The 13,896-nt window shown below is 49.9% G+C and overlaps 1 protein-coding gene across 1 annotated transcript in view; it reads right to left on the reverse strand.

Moving 5' to 3' along the window:
• The window catches only part of DOCK2 (dedicator of cytokinesis 2), a 387,891-nt gene that overhangs the window by 682 nt on the left and 373,313 nt on the right, over positions 1 to 13,896 (reverse strand). The window contains exons 46-51 of the mRNA XM_040982635.1: positions 13,151 to 13,234; positions 5,739 to 5,876; positions 5,294 to 5,421; positions 4,194 to 4,365; positions 2,801 to 2,921; positions 849 to 991 (exon numbers count right to left, since the gene is read on the reverse strand). Of these exons, the coding sequence (XP_040838569.1) occupies positions 849 to 991; positions 2,801 to 2,921; positions 4,194 to 4,365; positions 5,294 to 5,421; positions 5,739 to 5,876; positions 13,151 to 13,234 (786 nt within the window). The remainder of the gene's footprint in view (positions 1 to 848; positions 992 to 2,800; positions 2,922 to 4,193; positions 4,366 to 5,293; positions 5,422 to 5,738; positions 5,877 to 13,150; positions 13,235 to 13,896) is intronic.

Below are 13,896 nucleotides of genomic sequence, written 5' to 3' on the forward strand. Positions count from 1 at the left end.
GCGGGTGGGGGGAGGGTGGGCTACAAAGAGCTACTTTGACCTTGGGCTTGACCGGTAATATGGATGGGGGCAATGGTTCGAGCACTAACTTTGCACAGAGCAGGCACTTACACCCAGCTCTGCGAGCTTTACACAGTCTTTCCCAGCACAGTGGGAAGATCAAATGGGCTACTGTTTGGGAATTGCTAAGCATGATGTCTGATTCATAGCCTGATTGTTATAGCAGCACAGTGCTGACTGGCTGTTACCTTGAGGGCCCTATGTGACACAGTGCCTCTTGACCTTGGGCAGAAAGGCACATCACCATGGAAATGGTACTTGGAGTCAGTGCTTAGAAACTAACTTTTAATGTATCTGACTTTGTAATAGAAGTTGAATAGAATGATGCTCCTACAGAGAAGCAAAGCACTTTCAGTCTCCTGAGACGGCTGGCACTTGGGGCTTGACTGGGAGCGCCTCCGGCAGGGCAGACAAGGGCCAGTCACCTACTGTTTGTGAGGTCTCGGGGCCCCCGCATGTCTTCCCAGCTGGGGCTCATTTCTAGCTAGAGGGGCCTCAATGCATTCTGGGCATTACTGGACAGTGTCCCAGAACTCAAGGCTCCCTGACCATGTTAACTTGGGAATGACCCTGTAGACACACATATGCACAACCAAGCACACAGTGCACACAGTACTCGCACACACAGTGCACACACACACAGTGCACACACACACAGTGCACACACACACACACACACACACACAGTGCATGCAGTACTCACACACGCACACACATCAACTGCACATGCACTCTCATTTTCTGTTTCTTCACACCCTCCTGCTTTTCCGTCCATCCTGTGTCCTCACCATTGTCTTGAAGAACTGGTTGACTTTCTTCCTTTTGAGTGTCTTCTTGTCGCCCTCTGAGAAATGGAGGAAGGCCTGGCTGAGGCGTGGTGATGTGCTGGCTTCGTCCAGCCCCGGCACTCCAGCCACGGAGAGTGTGAGAGCTGGAAGGAGAATGGAGATGAGGACATGAGGGGGTGGGGAGGAGGCTGTGCCCATAGGACCCAGAGTGACTTGGGGGAAGTGGATGGGAGGCGGGCAGGGGGCAGAGCCAGCCTCCACATCACATAGTGTGTGTGCCAAGCAGAGGCGGGAGGACTGTTTGTTGCCATGCCAGGAGGAGTTGAAGCTGTCCTCCCTGGCGAGGTTTGCCAACCCCACAGCAGCGGCTCTGCCTCCTGGCGTCTGGTCAAAGTTCTGTCCAAGAGCATCTGGGATGGAAACCTGAGGGCTGCGTTGGGGGTGATGTCTCCTTACTACCTGGGGCCTGACTCAGGGGCTGCAGGGCCCTGGCTCTAGGGTGAACTTGCGCTTCCTTTCCATCCAAAGACCAACAACCTGCTACTCTTCTCTTTGTCATGGCAGAGGGCAGTGGAGGAGACAGTCTCCTGTTTGGCATTGCCTGGAGCAGAGGTGGGCTTGCTCATTGCTGACAGTCCCAGTCTGGAGCCAGAGAGAACTGAAAATCCAGCAACCCCCTCCAACTGTCTGAATTTTCATTGTCAAACAGCAGTAAGGGGTCAGGGCAGTGGCATAGCAGGTAAAGCACAGTTGCCTGCAATGCCAACTTCCCCTAAGAGTGCCAGACTGGAGTTCCAGCGGCACTCCAGCTCCCTGGGTATGCACTTGGAAAAAGTGGGAGAAAGTGCTCACGTGTCTGGGTCCCTGGCACCCACATGTGAGACTCAGATGAAACTTCTGGCTTTGTTCTGGCACAGCATTGATATTGCGGCCATGTGAGGATCTCTCTCTGTCCCCCTCTCTCTCTCTGTATTTTTGACTTTTGCATAAATAAAGTGGATCTTTAGACAAAACAAAACAACAGCACAAGGAACATGGAGCTGCAGGGCTGTGAGAAGGGAACAGCTTGCACTTGCTCAGACACCACAGCTGTGCCTGCACAGGGGAGCTGTCTGCACACAGCAGCTCAGCCCTTCTCAGGGCCCTGCTTCTGACCTCTGCTATCCCTCAGCCAGTGACAAGCAGGAGCCTGACATCCCTGGTGGCTCGGTTTCCTCATCCATACAATGGGCAAACGACTTTATCCGGTTCATACACATGTGCTGTGATGTGGGCAAAGTAATGAAGGAGTTGCAGTTAGGACAGAGCCTGGCACAAGCTGGCCCTTAGCAATGACCCTTAGCAATGACAGGTGTCTTTGCAGTGAGCCACCTGCCCACTGCACTGGAGCCACAGCGACTCTGCCTGGCCCTTGGCAGCTAGAGTCTGGGTGGAGCAGGAAGCCAGGAGGACTGGCAATTCTCAGCTGTGCCAGGCCCCTGTTAGGACCCCAGGATCCCTACTGTGTGCATTTGCAAGAGTCACTGTGTCTGGGAACCCCCGCACTGCAGTAGGAATGTGTCAGGGGAGGGAACCAGGGAACTCCACACCAGATCTTCCACAGTGGGCTGGCAATTCCTGCTAGTCCGAGGACGACTTCCAAGGAGCTGCAGGCTGGAAGAACATACCAGTGCAGGCTTCTGGCCTGGGACGGGCCTGGATGACAGACACTGTAGTGCCACACACGGGACAAAGGCAGTAAACTTGTCCCAAGCCCCAGAGGAGCTGGTGGGGGGACTTTGCCAAGTGGGGGTGGTGGTGGTGAGAACAGACTATGGATGGGGGTTGTAAGCAGAACCCTGGGCGCCCAGGATGGCTGGCCCACTCTGCTGTGTGGCATGGTCCTCACCCATCCTCCACCTGCTGGGTTGGTGGCCCATACTTCCCCATGCAGGTAGGGGCAGAGCACTTACCTGGGATGGTGGGCAAGGACTGGCTGGCGAAGCTCATCTGGGACAGGACGGATGCTCTGGGCGGAACAGTTGTGTGCTCCGAGAGGTTTGTATCACTCATGAACTCATGCTTCCTGGAGAGCTGCATGAATACACACACACACACACACACACACACACACACACACACACACACACACACCATGGAGGCTTAGTATAATACAGAGATGGGCCCCTGTAAGATTGAGAACAGAGGCTTTGGCTGAATTCTATACACCCAGCTCTGTGTTCATCTGTTTTGCTTTAGGTATTCCATGCCCACTAGCCATGTATGGTTGTACAGGTTGCACGCCATACAACTCCAGGGAGTGGTGATGGGGCGTTAATTCAGACTGTCATGTGAATGGTGCTCCTCAGAATTGCAAGATGCAGAAAACATTTCTATCATTTTCCTTCCTACATATAAGTGGCTTCCAGGGTCCACTGGACCACCTCAAACACTCCAGCGGGCACATGACCTTGCACCTGGCACCCCTCCCTTGCCAGGAAAGTCCACCTCTCTTCCCCACACTACTTCTAAGGGCGACACTAGGTTTGAAGCCAGGGCTGCCTGATCCCCAGTCTCATTATTCGCATGGTTACTGGTGGCCAACACTGAAGCTCTCAAAGCCAGGGTGGTGAGCTTTTCATCTCTGCACTGCCCCCTGGGCTCCTGGTACACAGTGGGAGTTCAGTGCTAACCTGGACACCAGAGGGTAGAAAGGGCCTGGTGGGCAGGACTGTGGCACGGCAGGTTATACTGCTGCTTATGATGCCCACACTCGGTAGCAGAGTGCTGGCTTCTGTCCCAGCTGCTCCACTTCCACCCGACTGCCTGCTAATGTGCCTGGGAACACAGCGCAGAATGGTCCAAGTCCTCCCACCTGTGTGGGAGTTCCAGAGATGGAGTTGCGGGCTATTGGCTTGGAGCTGGTCCAGCCCTGGCTATTCTGGTGATCTGGGGAATGAACCAGCAAATGTCTTCCATGTCCTTCCCTCTATCTGATGCTCTGCTCGTCAAACAAATAAATATATCTTAAAAAACAAAAGAATCAGCCTGGGTCTGAGGACAGAGGAATGCGTAGCCCAGTATCGGGTGGGCTGCCATCCTCTTCCTTGGCTGACAAGCTCCTTGTCCCCAGCCATGCTAAGTCCTTTGTGATGGTGAAAAGACACACAAACGCCCTGGAGTCTGATCATCTGGGTTCAAGTCCCAGATCTGCTGTGTCCCAGACATCTCAGCTGCATGGGAACCATGGGCACAGGCTACCCCTCTCTGCATGCTGCCCAATGGCACCCACTACCCCACAGGAGCAAGGTTCTGGGACAGCCTGGGTGCCACGCCTGGCTGTGTGGGGGGAGGCGACCCACTCACCCGCTTCAGTTCCGACTCAGCCACTGCCTTCTCGTCCGCGAACACTACACTGCTTCTCTTCGACCTCTTCTTGGAGCGCCGCAGCTTGACCTCGGGCAGAGTGCTCCCCGGGGAAATGGGCTCCTCCTGCTCTGCCCTGGGAGTCTTGGGTGCTGCCAGCTCCAGGTCAAAGCTGAAGGGTAAGAGGCACAGTGTTGGGAACTGCAGCTCAGGCTGCCTTGAAGCTGCCACGCAGAGACCACTGGGCACCCAAAGGAACCTTCCTGCTCACTGAGCTGTCACTGGCAAGGGCATGGGTGGCTCGGCCCACCTGGTGGCAAACTTACAGTGCTCATATTGGGAAATGCACAGTGAAAGGAGATTGAAAGGGACACATCATAAAAAAAAAAAAACCTGTTCATTAGGATATAGCACTGGCTGTAACTATGGAACTGGGTTCATATCCAGGCACTGCCACTTCTTAGTCAAAAGAGTCTGGATCAATTAGCCAAATGTTCGAAGCCATCCTTTTCTCTTTAGGGAGTGCTGGATTTCTGTAGCCACCACAGAGAATGGCCATAAGATGAGGTTTGAGGGACCATTAGCACATTTACAAAGTGATGAGAGCTGGCTTATTTGAGTTGGGCCAGGTGCAGCCATGGGGTGTCCAGCAAGGTAGAAGGTGGAGAAGGCAGGGAGGACCCCAATAGATGTGTGGGTGAGGGTAGAAGGAACTGAGAGGGGACATCTCATCTCCGTTGAAGGAGCTTCCTTGGGAGGGAATTGCTCTTAGCAGGGGTGAGAAGATTCCAGATGAATGCAAGAATGATGAACAGCTGGCTCTGAGAGCCTGGGAGCCTGAGGCCTGCAGATGAGTTCTGCTGGGTCCTCAGGAAAAGCTTCCTCTACCTGTGTGAATCACCAGTGTTCCTTGAAAAGATGTACTGGGCACAGCAGTCTTGTTGTCTTGGCAAGGGTTTAGTGACACTGTGGATGGCGGAAAGGCTTTGAAGCAGAAATGGATTAAGACGAGGTAGAAGGAGGCTGCTGGGGAAGAAACAGGAGGCGGGAAATTTTTTGGGCTTCGGACCAGGGAGGCTGCCAGGGCAACAGGGACTGACCTCTCGGAGGTTGCCTTGCTGGGCGTGCTGCAGTCAGAATTCATGGAAGCCAGAGAAATGATTGACATCTGCCTGTAGGAGCGCAGCATGGACCTGGGCCTGCCCACGCGCCTGTCGTCGAAGTCAGGCTGTGGGTGGAAGAGCGCTGTGGTTAGTGGTGGAGCTTGGGTCACGTGGTCTCAGCTCTCCTGCCAGGCTCTGCTCCTGGGTCAGATGGCACAGTGAGGCTGAGCAGGGCACCTGGCTCAGGCCAGGGGCTTGGTGCAGAGCAAAGGAACCTGCCCAGTGTTTGTTCTTGGTCCTGGAATGTCATTTCTAAGTCTTTGGAATGCCCCATGGGTATCAGGGCCTGGACTGCACAAGTCCTTCCTCTTCAGAAGCAATCTGTTTTTCTGGGTCCCCCCTGCCTCATCTCACCCTCTTCCGGTTCTAGGGACCGCCATACCATCTCTCTGACGCCATACTCCTTCTCCACCTTCGCTTTCAGGTTCTTGAAGCATTCCTCCATCCGGTCGTGGAAGGGCCGCAGGTTTTCTGACACCCTTTTCTCATGGATCTTAATTCCAGCTCCCAGGAAGGGGATCTGGAAGAAATAGCAAGTGATGAGCCAAGGTTCGATGAGAACCCAGCCCATCAAATTGGCTGAGATCAAGTCAGAATTCATTGAGAGCTCCACACAGGGCACCCTGTTGGAGAACTATATCCTTGGGGCTTGCTCTGAGGAGGGAGCAAGACTTCCAACTGTCCCTAGAAGGGTTGGTTCCTCTCACCCCATTACAGTCCACCCTGGCGAAAACCTTTTCTTTGCAGAAATCAGTTGAGGTACAGGATGCAGGAACCTAAGAAAAGGAGGTTCCTCAGCTCTGACTCAGAACTTGGACTCGTGTGTTCTGGGAAATGCTAAAGTGAAAGAGGGACTGTTCGAAGCTGGGAGACAGGGGAAGAGTTAAGAAGCAAAGGAGGAGTGGCCCCAGCTTCATTTTACATCAGGGAAGTCCAATGAAAATTCATGTGGATCTGGAAAGCGATGAATGTGTTCAAACCATAAAGTCAATCAACAAACAACTTTTAGAATGTGACATGAAAACCTTAGGAAGAGGAGGAACGAGGGGAGGAAGGATGCAATGGTGCTGAAGTCTCACTCATCCACACAGGGAGTCGGTGAATACTGCCCACATGGGAAAATACTTTGGGGAGGCAGCTGGGCTGGGAAGGTCAGCTGTGTAGCCCCAGGGAAACAGCTACGGATGGAAAGGCAAAAAGCATGGGCTATTTGCAGGAGAGATGTAACACTTCCATGAAGATGACACAGACATTTCTACCTGCTTCTGGAGAACCCCAGAGATACCTGTGATCCGGTGGGTGAAGAATGAAAACGGGCCTTTCAGGGCCCAGGAGGGAGATGGCAACAGAAGTGGCTCATCAGCCCCTAGGAAACCAGGAGGGCCTCAGTGGTTACAGGCACCGGGTACCATCAGAATGATGTGGTGAGGCGAGTCGAGGGGCTGAACCCAGAGGAATGGACTCAACTCCCGCCTGAGGAGCAGTTAGATCACCAGGTGCCCATCACTTCACTGTGTAGCCAGGTGTTACATAGAGCTCAGCTCCAGTGTGACTAGAATAAGATGCAAGAGGCTCAGAGGTCCAGGCCATGAGAACGGTTGAGATGAGGAGCCAGACCGGAAATAAGGGGTTGAAGGGAAAGTTTGCACAGAGTGAGATTTTTACTTCCTAATTCCTGCATTTCCAGCAGCACAGCAGCAACTGAGATTGTCTTCCTGTAACACAATGGGAAAGATCTACGTTGATACAGGTGTTTTCGACCCATTCAGCTATTCCACAGTCAAGCCATTTAGCTGCCAAGGCCCTGTCTCCTGTACACAGATCTCTACTTAGCCTCACTCTTAGCTATGCAGGGACTACTAAGAATCACCAGAACATGGAGGAAAGTCTCCAACACGAGAGACAAAGGCAACAGCCAACAGATACAATAAAAAAAAAAAAAAGCAAATGTAGAGGAGAAAAAAAAGGAATGACTGTGCATGCTTGCAAGAAACAGAATGCACAGTGCCAAACAAAATATTATTTTTTAAAATTTAATGAATATTCAAACAAAGGAGATTCTCTATTCATAAGAAAAAGGCAACGTTGAAGGATGACAATGGAAATATCACAGTTAAAAAGGAGTTGGATACCGTGCATGTTGTAAACAGAGACAAATGTATTGCTTCAGTTTTACATATTAGAAAAGACATAAAATTGATGAACCATTCCTCTCAAATTATTAGTACAATTACATTTTAAAAGATTTAAAGCAAATTAAATCCAAAGAGAGCAAAAGGAAGAAACAAGGAAAGTAGACACGGGTGAAAAGGAAAGCAAACCCAACAGGACAACAAAGCCATTAGCTGAGTCTTCGGAAAGAGAGAACAATGATAAAAATAAAAGTACTGACCACGTAAACACAGAATGCATCAATGCAAACACTGGAACTGCAAAGTGTTGCTACGGGAAGCGCAAACATCACAATCACACAAGGCTCTATAAAAACGTGTATGACAATACATGGAGTGTCTACATGCAATGAACAAATTGCTGCAGAGAAACAGTTTACCAAGAAGGTATAAATGGAATGGAAAACCTGAAAATTCTTGAAGAAACAAATGCGCGTTTTAAAACATTTCTGACATATATGGCTTCACTGACCAATTAAATTCTAGCAAACATTTAGGGGATAAACAAACACCAACTACATTAAAACTTTTCCAAACCGTGAGCAGTGTCTGAATCACTTCAGAAAATGCCCATTGCTAGAGATTTGTTTATTATTTTTATTTTTTTTTATTTGAAAGACAGAATTTTAGAGAGAAGGAAAGACAGAGAGATCTTCCATTTGTTGATTCACTCCCAAATGGCTGCGATTAGCAGAGCCGCACCAGTCCAAAGCTAGAAGTCAGGAGCTTCTTCCAGGTCTCCTACATGTGTACTGGGGCCTTAAGACTTGGTCCATCCCAGTCGAGAAGCAGGGAGCAGAAGCCAAAACAGAGCAGCTAGGACACAAACTGACGCCCATCAGGGATGCCAGCGCTGCAGGTGAGGCTTGGCGTACTAAGCTGTGGAGCTACTAAGCTGTGGAGCTGGCTCCCAGAGAGTTCTTCAAGATGACACAAAGTGTTACTCATTTAAAAATAAGAAAATATTGAATCTCACTCAAATTACAAGCTCTGTTCATGAGAACACATCATCAAGAAACCAAGCAAGAGCAGATACTTGGTGCAGTGGGTAAGCTGCCTTTTGGGAGGTCCACATCACACAACAGCCCGGTTCAAGTCCCAGCTACCCTGCTTCCAACCCAGCTGCCTTCTAACGTGTACCCTGAGAAGCTGCAGGTGATGGCTTGCAGGTGGTCTCCATTCGCATGGGAAACCCAGCTGGAGTTTTAGTCTCATGGATGAAGTCTGGTCCTACCCTGCCTATTACAGACATGTGGTGAGTGAACCGGCAGAGGGACGATCTCTCTCTCTGTCTCCCTCTTTCTCTCTCTGTCTTCAAGAAAAAAAAAAGTAAGCAGACAAGCCACAGACTGCACAAAGATTTATGCTACACATATATTTGGCAAAGGATTTATATCTCAAGCAGGCAAATACCTATAAATCAATAGTAAACGGGTAATTTAATACAGGATTTGAATAAGTGTTTCATAGACGCATTATCCAATTAGCCAATATGAACAGTGCTAACACCACCAATCATGAGGGAAAAGAGAGTCTCAACAAAGCTGAGATGCCACCAGAGGAGTAAAGTTAGGATTTGCCTATCAAGTCTTCACATATCAAGGGCAGTTCAGATGCTTGGAAGTTGTTGACTGGAGTGGAAGCGGGTTCAGTTACTTTGGAAGTATGTTGGTTACAGTGAGGCTAACTGCATGTGATCCAGCAATGTCACCGCTAAATACACAAGTACACCGAGCGAACTTGTGTAGGTCCGCAAGGGACAGGAGCCGCAAGGTTCAATGCACGGCCACCCATGATACATGAAAGTTAAAACAACCCAAATATGTAACATCAGGAGAACGAACAAATCAACGGGTCTAATGCTGTATATCTGTACGACAGATAACACTAGAGACAAGAAAGTCAAGTCAGGTGCAGCGACCTAGACAAGTGCATTGCGTTGACCAAAAGAAGCCAGATGTGTTATTATTCTGCATGATGCAGTTTGCAAGGTCAAGAGCAGACAGAACTAACCTGTGGTGATAGAAGTTCGGCAGTGTCTGTAGATGTGTTTATAAGATGAGGGGTAGTTCTACGTCTAACTATATCCAGAAACTGCATATGTGTGTGCCAGGAAGATGTGCGCAGGTGTGTTCAGAACAGCATCACCTATAATAGCCCCTACTTGTAATCAACCCAATTCTCCATCAGCAGAAAAATATATACATACATTTTGGTATCGTTCTATTATCCAGTTATCCTGGCTGCATACAGTAGCAAAATGAATGGATGATAGCATTGTACGGTAATCTGGATACATCTCACAGATACAACATCAAGTAAAATAAGACCAAAGGAATATACATCACGTGGTTCAATTTGTATATGTATGTATATGTCATAAATAATCAGGAGTGTATTATATTTTTAGAAATGAATGGGCATAAAACTTTTTTAAAAAGCAAGGAAATTATTATTATTGCACAAGCAGGAAAGTGGCTGACTACAGGAAGGTATATAGTTGGCTTGGGGGTCACAGCAGATTTTCACTTCTTTGTCTTGGAAGCAGCAGTCCAGTATGCTTATATTTTGTAATAAATTGGTGAGTATATATAATTGACTAATGGGGAAAGAAGGATGGAGGGAGTTGTCATCTGTCAGTTGATTCCCCAGATGCCAGCACTGGCTAGGGATTGACAGGAAGCTAGGAGCAGGAGCTGGAATTTGGAATTGAACCTGGGCTCTATCTAGAACTCGGGTATCTTACTTCTAGGCTAATGCCCACTCCATGTGAGCTGCATATTTTTATGAAGAAAAGAAGCTGCTCTGGACACTTTCCAAGTCAACTAACATAAAAGTCTTTACACAGGAAAAGAAAAAAACAGAAGATATTCATCTTGGATCTGTGAGAACACACACACAAAATGTACCTTGAAAGCTCCAGCCTGTGTGTGGTTGCCAGAGGTGCAAGAGCATTCCTTCTAAAATCTAAGGTTCCCACGTTTGGGGAAAATCCAGAGTGGTTGTAGATGTGCCATACCACGACTGGATCGAGAATTAAGCTTCAAGTGGCAAAGAGTAGGCCCGATGTCATCCACTGTTCGCTGTCCTGCAGCGACAGACTTGGTGCACGGAGCCTATAATGACTATAATGAGCTATACCGTGTTGGTGAGATAGCCAAAGATTATTACTGGCATCAGGCTTTTATAGACTGAGACCCACACAGGATAAGGGAGGAGGTATTGAGGAGCTTGCGTAGTTCCCATAAGCCTTTCTACAGAACCCACCCATTGTTTCCACACCCTTGTTTGAAACTATCTTTTTGTTTTTTCATATCCAATCAAGTATCCTCATACAAATGGTATCCTATCAGTTGTCACCCGATGTTCGCTGTCCTACAAATCACATTGTCCTTCTACAATCCACCACTGTATTCCTGTCGCACTATGCTTAATAAATACAGGTGCTAAGAATGGATGAAGACGAGCCAATTGTTCTGCACAATAATGATCAAAGGTTGGGGAGGTGTTTGGTACAGCAGTGACACCCACATCTGATGTCACAGTGCCTGCTTGGATGCACAGTTCTGCTCTGATTCAGCCCCTTGCTAATGTGAATCCTGGCAGGTAGCAGGTCATGCTGCTCTGGTCCCTGTCACCCATGTGGGAAACCCAGACTGAGGTTTAGACTATTGAATTCAGCCTGGCCCAGCCTCAGCTGTTGAGGGGCATTTGAGGAATGAACCAGCAGATGTGTTTATCCTCTCCGCATTTCAAATAAGTAAGAACAAACAACAATGTAAGAAACGTTATGTAGAAAAACTTCATCCATAATAAGGCAGGGTAGTATCTTTCAAGCATGATGCCCAAAGTTGGTGTGCCCAGGCCCTGGGCGAGAGACACATGGTGGTCTCCGGTGAGGGTTAAGTGGCTCTCAAGCACAAATGCCTCAGGACCCAGAGTGCCACTATAGAGGGTGGCCACGAGGGGGCGCTGTCTAAAGGCATCTAGCTCAGGGCTTTCAGAAGCCATACTGCTTGATAAAAGGCTTTCAAAGTCTCCCTTTGCTTGTAGTGTCCCTGGAGTAACCACCAACATGCAGAGGGAATTTTCTTAGAAGACACAGCCCGGTTTTAGCCTTGCATGGTGAGACTGAGGTTCAGTTTTTGAGTGCAGTGGCTGCAGCCTGTAGAAGCTGTTCCCAGATGGGTAGATGTACTCAGTGGAGAGGCCCAAGGCAGTGGCACAGGTTGAAAGTGATCTCCAACAGCTAGGTGGATTTCGATGACCCTTGGCACCCCACAAATACCCATCAAAGCCTGGTTTCTCTGTTTCCCACTCCAGAGGGTGCTGAGACATGGCATCGTGATTTGCATATGCAAGGGCATGGTGACCCCAGAAGGCTAGGGACCTTGGGGAGTGTTTGGATTTCACAGGTGGCACAAGGTAAAACTGGAGAGAAAATTCCAGACACGTGACCTGCACTCAGGAAAGTGCATCTGTGTGGCGCTGAGTGTTTCATTTTTAAAGCTCAATTTGCATGAATTGGCAGAGGCAGAGCAGGACCTGAATTAGGAATCCTTATTTTAAGAACAGAGGCTGCACCCAATGCTTCTCACTCCCTGATTTCCCCAGAGTAACAAAAACTCCCCCTCCACAAAGGCTGGCTTTTCTTTGCACAGTGACTGCAAAGAAGGAAGGGAGGGAGGACAGGCAGCTGCAAATGCATGTGCCCTCGTGCCTGCCTTCCCCTGCAGCTCTGCCCTCTGGAGTCCACCCCTTGGCTTAGCGCTGTGGTGTGAGTGGTCTGCAGCGAGCTCCAAGCTGGCAGGTGTCAGAGGAGGGGGCTGCACAGACTTGGGGGTGGGGGGGGGGAAGTCAGCTCCTTCGCAAGCTTCCCTGGGCAGGATCTGAGCAGACAACTTCTTCTGCAGGGAGAGGGGGATACAGAACAAAGGACAGGGGAGAAGAGGCATGGAAGCTGGAGAGAGGAGTGCAGGCGGGAGGAGAAGGGACAGGCAAAGGATTAGAAGGAAAGGGCTGCTCCTTGGAGGCGGAGTGGGGAGAGAAGGGAGAGGGAAGGGAGGAAAGAAAAGTGTACAAAAGAACAAGACGGCCTGAGGGAGAGGGGGCAAGCCAGACCCTGGGCTTGGATCTGGAGCACTGCAGTAGTTCATGAGACGCAGACCCTCCAAGCAAGAACCAGGCAAAGGCCTCAGCGACTTTCCCCATCTGCAACAAACTGGACAGCCGAAGAAGGAGCGGTGGGATTGGGGGAGGCGGGATGGGAAAAGATCAGGTATGTTACGATCCAACTGGTGCCTGCTGGAGGTGGAGGTGGGGGAGATGGTGGGAGCTTGGGCTTCATTTTAATCTTACTGAGAAAAACCATTTCCTGAGTTTGATATCCATCAGATAAAGTGATCTTAGCAACACCCCTACCGAGCACTGCTGCTGCGCACCTGGGCAACTCCCAAGGCGGGATGCCCCAAACCTCGCTTCCCAGATAAGCCTGCCCAGGTAGGCCAGAGTCAGTAAAGGAGTAGAAAGATGGGGGGCATGTGGAATCAGGCCATGCCAGCCTGATGCTAGCCAAGGGAAGTGAACCAGGGAGAAGGAGAAGGATGGACTTCTGCCCCTTTACCTGCCATGCGATCAGGTCCTTGAGGTGGCTCAGCTTCTCCTGGTCCTCAGGGTGGTCCCTGTTGTACTCCTCAGTGAAGAAGGCCTGGAGAGGGCAGATAGGAACTTGATGTTTGCTGTTCATTTGGAGTGGATCCCACGGCCAATCTCATGGGCACACAGGGAGATCTGGTTTCAAAGGAGCAGAGAGCAGGCAGGGGCAATGTCTGAAACCTGCAGGGATGGATGCTGTTTCTGTATCCCAGAGGCTCAGGTCAGCACCCACCAGGGAGTGGATCACATTTGGTTGGGAAGTAGTTCTCAGCGTGAGGTTTCCCCAGACCAGCACCAACCAGGAACTTGTTAGAAATCTAAGATCTCTGACCCCAGCTCAGACCTACCAAATCAAAAACTGGGATCAGGGAGGCAGGGAGGGAGCATGTGTTAAAGAAGCCCTGCAGGGGATATAGATGTACCTGCAGGTTGGAGAACATTGCTCAAAGGAAAAGAACTTTGTGAGGAACTGAGCCCTTGCTACTCCAGCATCTCTCGGCCTTCCCTCAGTGCTAATGACCCTGGCAGGCACCCAGCTCTTTCCAGGGCTTAGGTCCCTACCAGCTGCACACACACAGAGAAATCCCATCACTCCTCCAGGCTGGGCCAAGGGTTACCGATGAATTCTGTGGGGGTGTGTGGGGATGGCTGGGAGAGTCTTCCTGCCTCCCGAGGCTGTGCTGCACTCTCAGTACTGCATGAGTGAACAGCATA

This window comes from Ochotona curzoniae, unplaced genomic scaffold, assembly GCF_017591425.1.
Source record: "Ochotona curzoniae isolate NIBS_2020 unplaced genomic scaffold, NIBS_Ocur_1.0 contig_1, whole genome shotgun sequence".
Taxonomy (NCBI): domain Eukaryota; kingdom Metazoa; phylum Chordata; class Mammalia; order Lagomorpha; family Ochotonidae; genus Ochotona; species Ochotona curzoniae.